This window comes from Armigeres subalbatus, chromosome 1, assembly GCF_024139115.2.
Source record: "Armigeres subalbatus isolate Guangzhou_Male chromosome 1, GZ_Asu_2, whole genome shotgun sequence".
NCBI lineage: Eukaryota > Metazoa > Arthropoda > Insecta > Diptera > Culicidae > Armigeres > Armigeres subalbatus.
The window spans coordinates 3,239,925-3,259,580 of NC_085139.1; the positions used below are offsets into that span (position 1 = coordinate 3,239,925).

At 41.9% G+C, this 19,656-nt stretch overlaps 1 protein-coding gene across 1 annotated transcript in view; it reads left to right on the plus strand.

The window, feature by feature from the left end:
• The window catches only part of LOC134219740 (adiponectin receptor protein), a 55,171-nt gene extending 40,121 nt beyond the window's left edge, over positions 1-15,050 (plus strand). The window contains exons 2-5 of the mRNA XM_062698604.1: positions 12,071-12,807; positions 12,865-13,052; positions 13,123-13,316; positions 14,075-15,050. Of these exons, the coding sequence (XP_062554588.1) occupies positions 12,071-12,807; positions 12,865-13,052; positions 13,123-13,316; positions 14,075-14,215 (1,260 nt within the window). The 3' untranslated portion in view covers positions 14,216-15,050. The remainder of the gene's footprint in view (positions 1-12,070; positions 12,808-12,864; positions 13,053-13,122; positions 13,317-14,074) is intronic.
• The last annotated feature ends 4,606 nt before the right edge of the window (positions 15,051-19,656 follow it).

The window sequence follows — 19,656 nt, forward strand, 5'->3', positions numbered from 1 at the left end:
AGGTGTCAGATTTTGGTTGCCACTAATCGAGTCAATGATTCCGGCACCACCACAACGGCATCGTCTATAGCATATAAACAATACCGTTAGTGAGAATGTTGTAAAACGCACAGAGGATTCGAAAATGGCAGTAACGTGTGTTTCTCCCCAGTATGGAGCTTCTTGTCAGCACAATTATTTATCAGAATATTTCGGTCAAGAATGGAAACGATAACATTACATTTTAACGCATTTTGTATATTTTTTATCGTATCATTCTTTAATTTGATATATGCGTTCGACACCACTCTCTCTTATAAAAATGGTAAACAATACAAATGTTCACGAATACCCCGCCAATATGTGAAAGTATAGGAGCATTTTGACATTGGAGTATAAATTTATGCACCAAATCAAGCTCTATCTGGAATAAGGGCGAATGTCGCAAGAGAGATTTCTCTTCGCCGACTTCCCCTCTTTTAAATTAAAGTGACAAGCAGATGATTTCGTTGCGGTTTTTCCCCTCAGAATGAAAGAAAACAATGAAAACTTGCATTCTGAGGTGATAAACCGCGAAGAAATCTACTGCTTGTCACTTTTATTTAAAAGAGGGGAAGTCGACGAAGAGAATCCTCTCTTGCGACATTCGCCCTTTTACCAGATAGAGCTTGAAATAAGAGGTGACTGTCATACTTGCCAAAATCCATATGAAAAAAAATCGTTGTCCCCCCTCTGGACGAAAGTGAATGTTGCTATGTATATGTAGCCTATGTGCAAGTCTATATTGTGATTGAAAAGAACTCGTCAGTGCTTAACTTGTGCTGATGATAGTAACGAGGAATGAAATTAAGCACTGACGAGAGCTACGAGGAACGAAAATAAACCGATTGCTGATATAAATCAAACTAGTATCAATGATGTATACAGCCGAGTTTGGCTCATTTGTGATCAACTCAATTCTGAATCTAAATATTGGTCGCATAATTGACTAGTAGCACTGTGCTTTTCCCATAAATTTATTTGCCACCTCAAATTGTGCTTAGAAAAGCTATCAAAGAATTTTGAAAATTAGAGATCTTTTGAAGCAAAAGAAACTTCCCTTGCTGCTTTCTTAGATATAGAGGAAGTTTTTGGCAACACTTCTCATAATTTCATAAAAAAGGCAATGTCGAATCGAGGTTTCGATAAATGCATTGTAGATTGGAAATTAAATTAAATTTTAAAAAAATTAAGGAAATGTTAACAAAAAGAGAAATATTAGCTAACCTTGGAAACTCTCACATTAGTGTTAGAGCAATCAAAGGGTGCCCACAAGGAGGAGTATTATCGCCTTTAATAGTAGATTATCTTCTCAAATACCTGATAGCCCAGGGCTTCGAAATAATTGGTTCCGCTGACGATATTGTCATAATAGTAGGCATATTGTAATACAATGACATTATCGCCAACAGAATGCAAACTGATTTAAACTATGTCTCCACGTGGTGCGAGAGAGAAGGATTGAGTGTAAATCCTTTTAAAACCACTATTGGGGCTTCCATGCGTAGGAGGAAATTCTCACTAAACAACATGATATTGAACGGTACACGTTTCGAACTTTGAAATACAGTCAAATACCTTGGCGTAGTTTTTGATAGCAAACTTAACTGGAACAACAAATGGGGGCTTAGGCCGAAAATAATCCATTGGATATATACAGTGATAGTAAAACCAAGAATTACCTATGGTTCGTTGGTCTGGTGGTCAAAGACGAAAAAGAAAAATGCTCAGATGAAGCTCGAAAAACCTCAATGATTAGTGACAATCGCAATTACAGATGCAATGAGTAGTACACCATCAAGTGCACTAAATGCTTTACTGTACATCCTTCCTCTGCGTAAAATTGTACTAAGCTGAAAAGAGTGCTTTGACGATCAGAAGATCCGAAAACCTTTCAGGAGGTGACCTTAAGGCTCATCTTTGCATTCTAAAAAACTTCAGTATAAACTCCCTAGTACTAAATAATAAAGACTGGAAGGAGAAAAAGTACAATTTCAATCGACCGTTCAAAGTTAAATGCAGGACCGAAACTTCGCTCAGGATCAATTACGTTTTATACTGACGGTTCAAAACTGAACAACCAAGAGTTACTGGCCCTGGGATAGACATATCGATTCCCATGCGAAGTTGGCCATCCGTAATCCAAGCAGAAGTTCACGCAATTCTAGAGTGTTCTGTGATATGTTTTCGTAGAAACTACAGACACTCAAATACATGCATAATGTCCGACAGCCGTTTTATTAGACTCTCGTCTCAGCTTACTTTTAAAGATCACATCGAAAACACTTGGATTTATTTTCCGCATAGCGAAACACTTCGATAACATTCAATGTCTTAAATCGCTCTGTTGCGCGTTAGTGAGGTCATTACTAGACTATTTCCTAGGCGTTTCTAGGCGCTTCCAAGGCGCTTTTCATTGCAGATCTCCTGCAATCTAGAATTGATTGCCCGGCCTAGCTCTCTCAATTGAACTTTAACATCCCCTTTCGTCCACTTCGGTCAACATCTTTCATTTTCTTGAGAGGTGCTCGCACAAATTGTGCGCAAAATGAGCCATTTACTAGTATGTGTCGCCGCATCTTCAATCGCACTATTCTAGTTTGCAGCAAGAAATTTGACAAGGCACATGGAAAAGTATTTTAGGAACGGGGGGATGTGGACGACTACTACTTGTAAGGGTTATGACGCTAAATTTATATGTTCTGACCCCAAAAATAGCTCCTAGAACTTTTTCCTACTATACTCAAAGTATTTTTCTAGTGATTGATTTATTCCTCCCTTTCGCTCTTACCGTTGCGTATTCCACCAACGGACACAGCACGAGTAAGCAATAGAAATATGGAGCTTTGAACTACGTATCCTAAGGCTATATGCATGACACGCCACTGCTGTTAATGAATACCGCGAAACCGGTATGCTGCGGTTGTTTTGTTTATTGTTATCTATACCAACAGTACAGCATTAGCTATATTGCCGGTGAGCGACTTTAATTTCTGCGATCACGAACAGGTTATTTATCAACATTGACGAGTTTCGGTGAGTGCTCGAGAAGGGGTAAACGGCTTCGATACAAAACATAGCAAGTAGAGAGATACCACATTTCATGATTGGCACACGGTCCAAAGTTCGACCAATTTAAAACTTATTAGCGTTCGCTGCTGCTCAGCCGACAAAACGAGAGAGCCAGTCGTTTTTAGATTGAAAACATCTCGGAAGCAGTCTCCTCAACAGGTTGGTAGATTTTCATTTTTAAGGCAGTGTGTTTTCTTCATCAACATCAGGAAGCTCTTTATCAACACATTGTTGACTTTCTCGTGCAACAAAGTTGAATTGAAAGGCTATCATCTCACCTATAGAGTTTTTAACTTCTTGTGTTTTTGAACTTATTTGATTAATTCAACAATACAGATAGTTAAAAGACATCTTGGAATGAAAACCCATCGCAATATCCTCTTCTGTTATTCTTTTCGAATTTAATATTAATCTCAGTTGCTTAAAATAGAAAAAAAAATCGGAATGTCCTTTTGCAGGGATTCTATAAGGGTAACAAATGCGTTGATCTTTTGCGTGGTATAGCTCTATCGGCAAGTTCCGAGAAACTTCTGTATCGAATTGATAAAGGGTGTTACCAATGAGCATAGATACTATCTACATATAAGTATCTATTCTCTTTGGGGTGTTACTATTGACAACAACATACAAAGCCGATTGAGAGTAGTACTGTACGACGTTGACAAAGGAAACACGTTGTAGACATTGCTAGACTTGGTTGAAGGGTCGTTATAGGCTACGGGATATAAGCAGCTGTAATAAGCTGAATAACATTCTCCAGAACGAAAGGCAGTCATTTATCGAATGAATTATTGGCAGTGGCTGATTTTCTACTCGCCGCCGTCACATCCAGGCGCTATAGTATATGCGCAAAACAGCCAGCAAGAGTTAACCGCCAGAAATTTGTATGGCGAAAGTCATCTAACGCAGGTTTTCTCAAAATAAGAAACTTTTCATGAAAAACTATTTGGTACCGATTATGCAGGAAGATGTCCGCTCCCATGCCTATCAAATATTTTTTTGATGAAAGTGCTTATTTTTGAGAAATCGAGCCTTAGATGCCTTTCGCCATACTGATTTCAGAAAGTTAACTCCTAGTGTGCCGCTGTAAGCACGCTCAAAGCAGGCGATTCATTGAAGAGCGAAAGTACTGCATGATTTCAATATGCGGCACGATTAGTCTAACGATGTTGGTTATTACCTCGAGCAGTTCCCTAAGATTCCTTTGTCTAAATGCCTCACAATGAATTATACGAATAGTGCACTGCCCCTCTTCGTATGTTCGTTTCATATCGATTTTTGATGATTTTGGTTTTCTTGCGGAAATTAGCTATACATTGGGTGAAGTTTATTAAAAACTGTTAAAAAAGTAGAGTTTGTTAAGAAAATTATTTTGAGCTTTTTAGTGGAATGTCTTCACTTGTCATAAGACGAGTTTGTACAATCCCATTGAATTCCACCACTTGATTGTATCTTGACAGATACGTATTTCGACCTCAACAGCAACGAGACACTGAAGACGGCCTTACTGTTGAGGTCGAAATACGTATCTGTCAAGATACAATCAAGTGGTGGAATTCAATGGGATTGTTCAAACTCGTCTTATGACAAAAGTAGACTTTGTTCCTGTAATGTCGGAAATCGTTACATTGTCGGAAGTCATAAAATGTTTACTTTTTTAAAATTTACATCGTACTGTGCAGTACACACAGTGGCGTAAAGAGACAGCTTGAAATACAACTCCCCTAGAGTCACAACTTCAATTAAATTTGCTTTTTTTTTTAATTTCAGTCCAACATGTCTAGCTTTGATTAGGTTTCCGAATTTATTTGATAATACTTCACCATAATACCACGTTTCCTTTTGCTGTGGGCAGGGATGGCTTCATCAATTCACTCAGATTTTGATTCATTTGCCAACAACTCATATCATAGCTGTATTTTAAAATAGGATTTCATGGAGAACTAGTAGCACTGTATGTTGCTTACAACTTTATTGAATATTTCGTTGTTTAAATTCCTGCATAACGGTTGCAGGAACGCGCCTGTGCTGCACGGTTAATATTAAATTTTGAACAATGTATTATAACTTATAAGACAAAATTTAAAATTGGATATTTTTGATGTCATGTCCATCACACTATTTCATTTATTACGTGATGCAGAGAATATACTATTTGAACACTTACCCAAGCTAATTCAGCGAAATGTAGTCATGTAACTACTGTTCTGATGTTGGTTTTTTATTATAGCACCCAAATGAGTATTATAATGAATATTATGCAACCCATTTGAGTTGCATGTTCATTAAAGCACCCATTTCGTTAGTATGAGAAAGTAGGCCGTTTTATCACTCAAAGACGAACTTTAAACCAGATATTATCAGAAATTGCAAAAAATAACTTTCAGTCACATTAAGTGACTGCTTTGGGTTGGTACTCAACTTAAACCGATCGGATGTTTATCATACCACACAGAACGGTAGCCAAACTGAAATTCTTATCACTGATTGTTCGCATTTGCTTCTTGGACATGATGTAGCACTCTTTAGCTCAGCGATTAGATGCGCGGCTATGAAGCAAGACCATGTTGAGTGCATCGTCCACATAGTATGAAATGTGCAAAGGGAAGAGCTCGGAGAAAAACACAAAAACACCAAAATTTAACGAAACGTAGATAACTCTGATTGTACCTCTAATACAAAATAGGTGCGAAATGGGGGAGGGTAGAGGTGTGCGCCGCCGCCGACAGTTTTTGGCACGCCGCCGCCGTCGACATTTTTGTATCGGCGCGCCGCTGTTTAAAATTTGTCACGCCGCTGATCTATAAATTTTCACGCCGATTCAAATTTGGAGAAGTCCGCAAAGTTTTCAGTGGACATTCCGAAGATTCAGTGGAATTTCCGTATAATTAGCTGATAGATCTTTTCAACATCCCGATGAAACTCCAGAGAATGTTCCGTGAAGATACCAATGATTTCAAAGAAAATTCCATACAATTTCTTGTTTAAATTTCGAAAGCTCTCCGTCAAGGCTAAGCAAAACTTCGTGAGGAAATAGCGTAAGAGTTCCCGTTGAAATTTAAAAAAATCTAATTGAAATTGAATTTTTGAATAGCAGAGTCGTTCGACAGAAATCCATTTGGCTGAAGACCACAAGGCTGAAAGTTGTTTGGCCTAATATGTTGTTTAACCGAAACTATTTGGTAGCAGCCTACCTGAGCAAAGCTTGAGAGCAAACCGATAACTTTTTTAATGTTGTGAAATCATCGATTACGTTTACTTAATTTGATGTCTTTTTGGTCGTTTTAACGGTTAAAATAAAAACCCAACTTAATTCACCGAAAAGTGATACTGCCTTTCTCGCATTTAGCTAAGACACCAACCTTATATGGTTCAATCGAGGGTTCAATGAACCATTTTCTTAATAACTTTTGAACGCCGATCGTCACAAAATTCAACAGTGATCTACAAGGCCTTACCACCTTTCGAATGCAACTTGTTTCGAGAAAATCGGAGAAAATTTCGGAGAAAACGCAAAAACGTATAACTAAAAGTTAAACGAATCCGTGGATTGGTTCACAGGCTTGATAATAGCAAAATGAGATCAAAATAGTTAATCAATCATGATGATTCATATCTGTAGACAAATTATGTATCAATTTGATGTCAATATCAAAATATGTTATTTGGTCGAGAATGTCCTTTGGTCGAATAGTTCCTTTGGCTGAAAAAATCGGTTGGCTGAATAGCTTAATAGCCGAATATGCTTTTTGGCTCGAAAGTGTCGTTCGGCTGAATTGGTCATTTTGGATATTTTCAAAACACCAACGGGAGAATCTTTTGTTTTTCGCTTAAAAAATAATGAACTTTCTTAGAAAATTCTTCAAGTTTTTCCTGAATATTCATTTGGATTTTTTTTCAGATTTTCCACGGGAACTATTTTCAAGTTTCGAGAACTCTTTGGAATTACCCAGAGTAGCTCTTAGGATTTACTAAGAAAAATTATTTAGAATTTATTTAGGAATCTCCTCAGAGTTCTCACAGGAAAATATTCGGAATATCCACGAAAAGTTCTTTTTGAGTTTCTGTTGAGTATTCTTTGAAATTCACACAGAAAATTGTAACTGTTAAAAAGGACGCTGTAACGTTGACTTTGTCAATGTAAATTATTTAAGACGGCTAGTTTTTTATCCTTCATAAGAGTGATTTTTTCGCAGGGAGAAGTTCATCACTAGACGGCTAGTTTGACATAGCCAACTTTAAGATAATGGAAAAATGGTCGGATTTTTTTGAGGATTTTGTTGGATTTATTCAGTAAATTATTTTTATTCTCGATAAGAAATTATTGGGAAATTCCATTGACTGAAGGCGACAGACGGCCGAACTGGTAATTTGGCTAAAAGAGCCGTATGCCCTCCTTAGCCGTGCGGCTGCAAAGCAAGACCATGCTGAGGGTGGTTGGGTTCGATTCCCAGTGCCGGTCTAGGCAATTGTCGGATTGGAAATTGTCTCGACTTCCCTGGGCATAAATGTATCATCGTGTTAGCCTCTTCTTCTTCTTCTTCTTCTTCTTCTTATTGGCATTACATCCCCACACTGGGACAGAGCCGCCTCACAGCTTAGTGTTCATTAAGCACTTCCACAGTTATTAACTGCGAGGTTTCTAAGCCAAGTTACCATTTTTGCATTTGTATATCATGAGGCTAGCACGATGATACTTTTATGCCCAGGGAAGTCGAGACAATTTCCAATCCGAAAATTGCCTAGACCGGCACCGGGAATCGAACCCAGCCACCCTCAGCATGGTCTTTCATTTGACCAAAAATGCCGTTTGGTATTTGGTAGAAAAGCCGTTTGGCCCAAGAATGTCCTTCCTTCAATCGTTCAATAACTGCGACGCATTCTAAACGTCAAACAATTGTCAGACGACATCAGATGCAACAGAAGTGCACCTGAGTGCAATGCAAATCATCGAGTTTGACATCGTTCTGAAGTTCAGCTGTCCGATAACTGCAAAACTGATGTAACTATCGAATTGCAGTTAGTCATTTAACTCAGTTAAATGTTAAATTCAGTTATCGAACGTCTACTGTACGTTCAAAGCATTTTCGGTAGAAATCCAATAATTTCGAACAATTTTCCGTTGAAATCAAAAGTTTTTTTTTATTGAAATCTACATTTTGAACAATCCTCCGCGGAAATTCTAAAGAAGTTTCCGTTAAACTTACGGAAAACTTCTCGCCGCCGCTGCCGACCAAAATTCTGACAAACGCCGCCGCCGACGAATATCGGACCGGCGCACACCTCTAGGGGAGGGGAGGCATAAAATGAAATTTTTTGTTGTAAGTTATTTGCAATCAAACCCTCGCGTATCCAGGTATTTAAAAAGTGATGTAAAATATATGTACACTCTTAATTGCGAGACGGTTATACGAATATCTAGCTAATCTGATCCAAAATTATTGGCATGTAAGTAACATTAGCGTTTCCGTCATGGAAAAATGCTATAAGCGACTTTTTTTCAATTTAATTCAATTAAACTCGCTTATTATAACCAACTTATAATGAATACATAGTTGACATGTTGGACGCAAAATTGTCAAAATACTTCAATTGACTTTTTCTCCACTTGCTGTTTTTCACTATGGAAAGGACATGCGAAGAGGGGCAGTGCAGTGAATTTGCGTTTATTCCATCACCAGATCGCTAAGTGATCCTTTGCAACTAGATCATATCTTCCAAATTGTTCTCAAGATAAAAAGTGTCAAAATTCATCACATGTTTACAATTTATCGTGATAGGAACGCTATTATATGTGAGGTGTTCGATAAACAGCGCTCTGTCTCAGACAGAGTTACTAAACCTATTGATCACATATTAACAAACTTTTGATCACTTTTTTCCGTGCAATGCGAACTATAATGCTATTTTCAATATCCCACCACAAGAAAGCGCTATTTGTCAAAAGCGTAATAAAATATTTGAATTTGAATAAATCGGCGGAGCGAGCGAGTAGAGGATATATTACAATTTCACAATGAATGCCAATTCTTCTTAAAGACCATTGTCTGCAATTTATTGATTTTATCCCCGCTAACATATGCACCCACCAAATTATGCTTGTCGATCGATTTAAGTCTGATAACCTCAGACGAGAATCTAGTAAATAAACGTATGGATAAATGTCTGTCCATACTTACTAACCACGGACTTGTGTTTCGCCAAGCGCAATGCGAAAAATCTTAAAGTATAGGGAAGGGTAGGCCGGAAGTTCCTACATTTCCATATGTAGGTGGTGGTGTTCCAATTTTCCCGCATCTCCGCGTATCTGCAACGTTCCTGATATTTTGGTGCATTGTTCATATTGCTTTGGTGGTATTTAGATCTGTAGTGAACCCGTTTGCCATTGGCAAAGCAATTTATCCACGCAGCCTCATCGTGTGCTAGCGCGTCCCGAATAGCAACGGAGATCCCATAAAGCTACCTGGGATGCTCGTATTTTGGAGAGCAACTTATGAAATGCTTAACATTATTTTCGATGCTACAACATAGATCATAACGAGATCGGTAAGGAATTCCATCCAAGCTTTGGAAGACTCTTAGGTGACTGATCAGGTGCCTGGAGATCACAAGTTGCTCCTTTTGGGAGATCGGCTCGCTCCAAGGACCAGTGGAGCCATTCTCACGAAGACCGATCTTCTAGTATCCTACAGCAAAGCTCAGTCCACACCGACGAACTGTTTGTCCATTTTTTTACGTCGTCCAGCCTCCCGACCCGGATTTGTCATAACGCAGTCCTAGATGCCATGTACCAACGAGGACATCAGCAACAGTGTTTCCCATTATGCCACAAACACCGAGAATTCAGACGAAAGTGGTGTAAGGCGACATGCTAGCAAACATTATCCAGAGGAAGAGGTGCTTGGGGTGCTAACTTTGGAGAGTTATGTACAATGACACCGTCGGTGTATCGGATCTCATGGTTCCGGAAGTTTGTTGCGGTGAGTTTTAGAACCCACTTTCTCAGTTCGTCGGTGTTGCCACCTCTTCTGAAACGCGTGGCAATGGTTTTGTCGACGCTGGCGGAAGGCATCAGCCAGCTTCTCAGTCCGTGCCAGTGGACCCGCACCGCTGGGAGGGAGATCTGTGCCGGCGCGTTTTACAGGATCCGATCAGCGTCGAGGAGAGGAATCCTGTGTGCTCTCCTGATGTGGTAGCAGTGAAGGAGACAGCTTTGCCGCGACGACACGATGCCGGTGTTGATGCTGGTATTCATTGTGGAGCCTACGGATGAGGCCCACCGATGAATAGCACTTACCGCCGGCAGCCTGTGTCTATATCCTGTTCCGTCCGGGTGTCCTATCGATGACAACAAGGAAAATGTCGTCGGCGTAAACAATGAGGAATACATTGGTCGGTAACACGCCGAACACCCCATTCATGGCAATGCGGAAGTGAGTCACTGTCAGAATAGAGTCTCGGGGTACTTCAGTTTCTTTGGCGAATTCATCGGAAGCGGTGCCGCGAAACAGCACTCGGAAGTTTTTGATTAAGGCAAGCAAATTGCCAGTAATGTCCTGTTCCTGGATCAATGCATGGCTTTCAGCTCATACTAAATGCGTTGACAATATCAAGCGAAACGAGTTCAATATGTTTACCTTCTTGATACGCGGTTTGTAGCACGTTGTCCAGGTTAGCAAAGTAAGTGCTGGTGCTGTATTCTGGGCGAAAGGCGTGCTGTTGTTAACCGTATCTTCCATCAGAAATACTCACCAAGCGTGCATATTAGCAACCTGAGCTGGGTAAGAGATAGTACGGTTGCCCTAATCAATGTGTATCGGCACCAGCCTTTATTTTCAGCTGCCTCCTTAGTCCGACGCCGGTTGGGTCGATACTATCGATGAATTCTTCCCCATGTTTAGATTTTGCCTCCTTGATGACGATCTTGCATTGTCGATGCTTTTCTTTGTAACATTTCAGGGCATTTGGCCTAAGAGGGTGGTCGTTGTCAAGTCTCCTCAATGCGCGCAAGGTCTTTCGTCTGGCTTTAACAGCACGCTGAGTCTACTCAGACTACCATTTGAGGGATCAACGGCGAGGACGGCAACCGAATTGCGGGATGGTTTGCTGGAGAACTTCGTTGGTGAACTCGGTGAAGGATGAAGGAGGTTGGGCCGTGCAGGCAATCGGCATTGCAAGTTCGTACTCCTCCCAATCCGCTTCACCATATTTCCAACGGCGTCTCTTGATGTAGATAGAAGGGAAAGCGTTAGCTGCGATCTGTATGAGGTACCGTCGTTCGGGGTGACATTGGGCCTAGGGGATAAGATCGATAAAACGAAAAATGTTTCCATTCATAATATATCAGAAACTGTTACGAATTTTGATGAAAACTTCAAACGATTCGAAATTACATTAAAATTCACATCTAGGAAATCACAAAACAAATTCCAAAAGGCGGTATACAAAATGTGGAAATTTAAAAAAAAATCTAATTTTGTACATTTGTCGTTGTACGTTGAAGACATGTATCGTCCGAGGAACGAAAAATCGGATGAGCAAGCTGAAATGTTTTTTTAGTTGTTTATTTAGCTCCAAAAACCTATATATGACAAGTTTGTTTTAACCTGGAAATTGAAGTAAAGCACCTGAAAAATCAGGGAATTTTGTTTATACAGATGAGTTCAGATGACACCCTGTTAATAAATGTCCGTGAACAATTGAGCGCTTGACCTTCAATATCCCGCAGTCTCGAAACCATGAGCTAACCTTTTTGATAATTGGGGTCGATCTTGGCAGAGTCCTACGGCTAAGGATCAATGGGCGGTTTTGATTGGCATAGCCTAGCCCACTTTAAGACCACACACCTATCCACGTTAATCCCTTAGACCTTGTCCATATAGTGGAAGGGGACCTCCGAAACCAATATTTCTCATTTATGTGGTTCTATTTGTAATAATGTAATAATTCGTTGCGTATTCTGATTCATACCATCCTACAGATGTCCTCACGGTACGACTTGAACGCACCGGTACCCGGTATGGCACCGGTCTCATTGCCCCGAGATCAAAGGCGACCTGTTCCCGACGATGATCTTCTGACTGCCGTTGAAGCCGATTACACGATCCGCAAACGTCGCGTTTGGTCCCCAGAAGAGGATGACTCGCTGGCTTCGGAAGACATCGACCTGCTCGATGATGACGACGAACTGGAGGAAGAGGAAGACGATGGTGTCGGTTGCCCGCTGCCATCTACGCCAGAGGACACCCAGCTGCTAGAAGCGGAAATGACTGAAGTGCTCAAGGCCGGAGTCCTGTCGGACGAAATCGATTTGGGAGCACTGGCTCACAATGCGGCCGAACAGGCAGAGGAGTTTGTCCGCAAGGTGTGGGAGGCGTCGTGGAAGGTGTGTCACTTCAAGCATCTTCCCGCATGGCTTCAAGACAACGACTTTCTGCACAAAGGTCATCGGCCGCCCCTGCCCTCCTTTAGTGCGTGCTTCAAATCTATATTCCGCATTCACACCGAAACCGGCAACATTTGGACGCATCTGCTGGGCTGCGTGATGTTCATCGGAGTGGCTGCCTACTTCCTCACTCGGCCATCGTTCGAGATTCAATTGCAGGAAAAGCTGATCTTTTTGTCGTTTTTCATAGGTGCGATCGTGTGCTTGGGCTGTTCATTCGCTTTTCACACGCTATGCTGTCACTCGGAGATGGTGGGAAAACTATTTTCGAAGTAAGTTAGTCAAACCCTGTAAAGTTTGAGAACTCTTGACAATTTTGATTCTTTCAGACTGGACTACTGTGGAATCGCCTTGCTGATCATGGGTTCGTTCGTTCCTTGGCTGTACTATGGCTTCTACTGCCACTACAAACATAAGATGATCTACTTAACCGTCGTAATCGTGCTGGGCGTAACATCGATCATCACCTCCCTGTGGGATAAGTTCTCCCAGCCGAACCTGAGACCATTGCGTGCGGGTGAGTAGAATGTTCCATGATGGGCGGTTGTTCGAGGCAGCGATACTGACTAGTTTCGTTCAATTTGTAGGTGTCTTCATGAGCTTCGGATTGTCTGGCATCATTCCGGCCATCCACTATGTCCTGATGGAAGGTTGGTTTAGCAAAATCTCTCAAGCCAGCCTCGGTTGGTTGATCCTGATGGGCTTGCTGTACATTCTGGGAGCACTGTTCTACGCGCTGCGAGTGCCTGAACGATGGTTCCCCGGAAAGTGTGACATTTGGGTAAGTTCGCATGGGATGGGTTTTTATGAGCTTGGATGAGGATGAATGGATTTACATATTGGCGTGTGATGAAGTTGTGTATGTATGTTCATGTGCGTGTATGCGAGTGTCATGTCGGTTGTATAAAATATCATATCCGTGTTGCATCTCAGTTTACGTATTCAAGGTTGCCTTAATTTCAAAATGGGCACATTTGCAAGTATTCACCTTGCCGTAAATGTAAATAAGGGCATTAGGCGGAATGAGAAGTGAGTAAGAAGTTCTAGTAAGAGTAAGTAAGTTCTTTCTTTTTTTATCTTTTGCCTTTCTTCCTTTTTCCTTCTTCCTTCGTTCATTCTCTTTTCTTCTTTGTTTTTCCTTTTCTTTCTTTTTTCCTTTTCCTTTTCTTCCTTCTTTTTCTTTTTTTCCCTCACACTTCTCCGTTTACTCACTTCTCACTTTTATCTTTTCACTTCTCATACCTCACTCCTGAATTTACATGCTTGAGTCGCAGAGATGGGCCGCCGTTGAATTTTACACGACGGTAAACATGGTTTTTTTGGCGCATCTGCTCTTTCTATGATCCCATATTGATGATCAAGATCTTGGCTAGTTCCAGCCAAATTGTTAATCAATGCGATTCATTAGTCTCATTTTTGAGTAGTTTTCAATAAAACCGTTGTGCGTGCTGTGTATGTATGTATGTATGTATGTATGGATGTGAGTATTTTAATTTATCTCTCTCAAACGCAATGTACTTAAAAACATTTTCTGTCCAGTTCCAATCGCATCAGATTTTCCACGTGCTGGTTCTAGTGGCAGCATTCGTGCACTACCACGGCATCAGTGAAATGGCCATGTACCGAGTAACTGTCGGCGAATGCGACATCCCTCACCAGCATCCAGCGATCAGTTTTTGAGGCTCTTCCTTTGTCTAAAATAAAATCTAGATGAGTAATGAAAAAGCCTGATTCTGTACTACCAAACCGACTTCGTTTTAATTCCATTTTGGATGAACACGGTTCTCTTCAAGGAACTATATAATAATGCGAACAAGTTATAACTCATTTATGTATGTATTTTGTGTCGTCATGATGCAAAAACGTGAAATATCAAAGAATAGTTTTTTTTGTTTTGTTTAAATATTTGTTTATAGATTTCTAGATTGTTCACGAATTAAACCATTTCACATTCACTGTTTACTTGATACCCTTGTTCACTTTCTATGCTGTCATTATTTGAAACATAAAAGTGAATCAATTGGAAAGCAACACAGAGAATACTGAAATTGTCGGAAGTACATGATTATTTAACGCGAGATGGCTTTAGCAGTACCTTTTCAATTTAAACAAAAATCGAATCCAATTTTTATTGCACAGTAAATCAGTATGAGCTACAGTTGGAGAAACTGAGAATGGAAAGGATAGATCCACTTAATAAATTACACACTATTTGTGCAAGAAAAAAACACACAGACGTACATATAATTATATTGATAAATAGAAAAGAGGTAAGATAATTAAATAACGACAGAAAAAAAAAATCAGCAGGATAACTCAAAAAGAGAAATAAAGAAGAACAACTAACAGAACCACATAGAATCAAACCTATATGTGAAAACAAGAAGCAAAACCATAAGAGAGTAAAAACAATGCAAAATTCTTGTTAAGTATAATTTATTCACACGTACTGCTGATGAGTAGTAGCAGAAATATTACAAAACAATAAAAAATGGTGAATGTGCTATGAAAAACATGTGAACGTAAGACTGATTTAACCAACGTAATCATATCCGAATCGCCCTAAATACGATTACCGACGTTTAAAACGGAATTGTATTTCTTCATTTCTTGATGTCGAAGCTTTGGTTCGACGCGACGCATAAAAATCCCTGAATACGTAGGCTTACTTTTAAGCTATCAGTACCTTTTTAGTTATGTGTTGAACTTAATTTTAAAATTAAAAAAACACTTTAATAAAGGAAAAAAAAGTACCTTTTCATGCCAGTGATTAGATATCGACATGGATATGAACATGACAATTATTTGTCTTTATGATGACATAGAGTGCATTACGTATTTAAGGCTCGATTGTCTCTAGAATTGTTGCCTCCGACTTTTCTCACGCGTCACGCGAGACGACAAAAGGATCAACGGTAGTTCTCGACGGACATAGACCTGGGCGATGCTCCTGGAGGACCAACGCGCACTAGGAGTTTTCGAAAGTGCTGCGTACCATCTATGGTGGGGTGCAGATGGCGGACGGTACGTAAGCGAATGGACCACGAGTTGCATCAGCTGTTGGAAGAACTATCCATCGTTCACAACGCGATAATCGGAAGACTGCGGTGAGCCGGGACAGTAATCCGGTGAAAATGGTTTTCGATCCGACGGGAACATAAAGGCGAGGTGCACAGCGAGCAAGGTGGATCGATCAAATGGAGGACGATTTGCGGACCTGACTGCAGACTGTGACCCGCTACTCTGAGGATATAAATACTTTTGAGCAGTGTGTAGCGGTGTAAATCTGGTCATATTATCAGCAGCACTTGAGTGCAGCTAATAATATGACGTCCCCTAACCCCTAATCCTACGGTATCAAGCGACCCGTGGTCTGGTCTGAGGGGTGAAATAAATAGCAGAATAGAAATCGAGCATGCTCGTATGTTTTTGCATAGTTCTAAATATAAGGAACCTTAGTTACCATGATCGTTTTGCTTGCGTACCAACCCAGTGCACACTGAACTGTTTTCAGAGTTTAAAACTAAGAACACCAAGGCACGCTCTTGGCTCATGTTCTGTTCAGGATGTATCTCTGCCCCACAGTATAGCGTTCCCATTACCACGTTATTGCGGAGCTCTGGCGTGGCGGACCTTTTTTCTCGCGCGACTCGTGGGACCTAAATGTTGACCAAACCAACAACAAATAAACAAATTTGAGTGGAGGGGAAGAAGCGTCTGACAAAAGTGTGGATCCCTGGCGATCGCCAGATAAAGTAGCCTTATCAGGTCGCCCCACCGATCGCCAGGGGCAGGCGGTACAGAAGAGCGCGGCAGGTCGGAGGAGCCTCCCATCGAGATCAAGATGGACGGAGCTACCCTGATCACGGAAGTGATGGACAGTCACAAGGAGAGTGGAGGTCAGAAAATGGAGGGGATTACAGGCGTAACGGACGTAATAACGTCCTTTCTGGACAACGGCGGGAAGTACAGCAAGGACCTTAAAAAGATTCGAGTCATTACTGAAGAAAAGCAGCTGCCAGAAAGCCAGACTGCAGAACTCCGCAGACGCATGGCTGTAACTGGCAACTCCAAAACTAAGGTCAGTATGGCAACCGACCTGAAGGAAGCTAGCGCCAAGCTGGTATTGCACAAGTGGAAGGCTACTACGATCCGTCGCGAGAAAGTTGAGCAGGTTGCTACGAGGACTACCGAAGTTCGCCGGGAGGAAGGTCTGCCCTGGAAGGGAAGTTGTAAACCCCAAATAGTCGAAGAAGGAGCGAAAAGCGCCAGAGGAGGCGAGGACGCCATTGGCCAAGAAAAGGAGCGCCCGTAGAGGAAAAGGCACACCGTCCAATGGTCATGGCGGGAAGGACAGAGGCGAAGCAATTATCGTCAAGGCTGATGGTAAGAGCTATGCTGACGTTCTGAAAGCTTTGCGGGGTGCTAAACAGCTCACTGGCCTAGGGGATGATGTCAACTGCATCCGTAGAACGCAGAAGGGCAAAATGATACTCGTCGTGAAACGGGATGCTGCGCGGAAGAGTTCCGCGTATAAAAAGTTGGCAGAAGAGGTGCTGGGTGATGCGGTTCAGGTGAGAGCCCTATGCCCAGTGAATGTAATCCAATGCCGAGGCCTGGACGAAATTACCTAAGCCGGTGAGCTGGTAGCTGCACTGAGAGATCAGTGTGGCGTTGAAATCCAGGATATCGCGATTCGGTTGCGGAAAGGTTATACTGGAACGCAGGTTGCCTCATTCCAGGTACCTCTGTCTGACGCCAAGAAGGTACTGGATAAGGCCAAGCTGAAGGTGAATTGGACGGTATGCTCGGTGAGCGCAAACCAACAACCTCAGGCCTGCTTCAAGTGCTTCGATTACGGACATAAGTCATATGACTGCAAAGGTCCTGATCGGAGTCAGCTTTGCCGGAGGTATGGAGCTGAAGGTCACAAAGCTTACACCTGCCAGGCCGCACCGATGTGTTTGATCTGTGGTCCTGGCACAGACAACAAAAACCCATCCGGTGGGCAGGCCTGTCCGGCCTCCAAACGGGCTTGGTCATGCAAGTAGTTCAGCTAAATCTCAACTACTGCCAGGCAACTCAAACGCTGCTACAACAGTCGGTGCACGAGAATAAGACTGATATTACCTTGCTTTTCGACCCGTACCGCATCCCTGCTAAACATATCAGTTGGGTTGCGGATAAGTCCGGAATAGTGACAATCTGGACTTGCGGGAGGTACCCATCCAGGAGACAGTGTCAGCTTTTGATGAGGGTTTTGCTATAGCGAAGGTAAACGGAGTTTACTTTTGTAGCTGCTACTGTCCTCCTAGACGGAGCATAGAGTAGTCCCAGGTTTTTTTTACGCGGTTGGAATTCATTAATTTCCCGGTTAACCTTAACTTTCACAGCTTTTTTAATACCCCCTGAATTTTCTTAGATTTTTTATGAATTTTTTCATGGGGTTAACTCATTGCTTCATTGACGCTAAAGGTCTTAAACGACCAAAACCAAACCGGGTAAAAAAAAACCTGGGTGTATACTAGGGTGCGAATATATTGTAGAGAGACTAACTGGTCTTAAACAATTAGTTGTAGCAGGTGACTTCAACGCGTGGGCAGTGGATTGGGCCTCACGGTTCACTAACGACAGATGTCATATCTTGCTGTAGCGATACTGAACGTAGTCCTGCTGAACGAGGGCCAAAGGACCGAATGACGCGTCATGCATCGATGTAACTGTCTGCAGCGCGGGATGGACGGTGGGTCCTGAATAGAGGGTTCTCGAAGGGTATACTGCTAGTGACAATCAGGAAATACGTTTTATGGTCAGCTATCAACATAACCACAAGGCGGGTCAGTAAAGCGACACAGAACTGCTGGAAGAATCACTACGGTGGGAAAATCGGACTAAGAAAACTCAAGCTTAATAATGCACCAGGTCCGGATTGTATTCCTAGCCTGGTCCTTAAGCACGCGCAAGCAGATATGTTCAGGAGCTGCCTCCAACGTTGCCTGGACGAAGGAAACTTTCCATATCGTTGGAACGGTAGAATTTGGTGTCATTACCTAAGCCTGGGAAATCCCCGGGAGTGCCTTCGGCTTACAGACCAATTTACCTACTGGACTCATCAGGTATAAGTTGGTAGAGCTGATGATCCTGAAGAGATTGACGGACTACACGTAGTGTGATGGTGGCTTATCAAGCAACCAGTATGAGTTCCGCAAAGGCTCTACCATCGAAGCAATTCGGTCGGAAACGGCTAAGATAGCGCGTGGTTTAAATAGGAGAGGTATTAGGTACTGTGCATTGATTAGACTAGATGTGAATAATGCATTTAATAACGCTAGGCAGCTGTAGCTGATTCCCTGCATCATTTGAGAGTTAGCTGTGCAGGGTTTTGAAAAGCTATTTTCAGAACAGGATATTGTTAGTCGACAGCGACGCTGGTCAGCAGTCGATTGAACTGTCTGCAGGTGTTCCACAGGGATCGATGCTCAAACCGGTTATCATGTATGACGGAGTATTACGCGTAAATCTCCTGGGTGGTGGAAAATAGAAGGCATTGCGGATGATGTAATGTTAGAGATCACAGGCGACACTCGACGAAGTTGAAGGCTTCATACGCGATTAGCAGAGTCGAAGAATGAATCAACTCAAGGAGGTTGGCGTTAGCACATCACAAGACTGAGGTTGTTGTGGTGCATAAACACCATGGGTTGCATCAAGCGAGGATAAACGTAGGGACCTGTACAGTTAACTCCGTGAGGTCATTAAAACATCTGACCGTGACGATTGACGATAAGCTCAATTTTACTAACCACGTCGAATATTTACGCCAAAGGACTACACTGGCGATAAAATCTTTATCGCGAATGATGTCCAACAATAGAGGTAATAAACTATAGAGGAAGACTGTCGCTGTCGTCACTGGCGAAACATTTTTTGCTGGCGAGGATAGGGCACTAAATGTCAACGAAGGAAAAATCAGTACGTTTTGACAGATAGGTACCCAACATGTTTGGGGACGATAACAAAGGAAGCCGCAGCGACAATCGTCCTTTATAGTTTATTACCTCTATTTGTCCAACGGATCGGGGGCGCAGAATCAGGTGCGTAAGCTTATAGCGGGTGTAGCA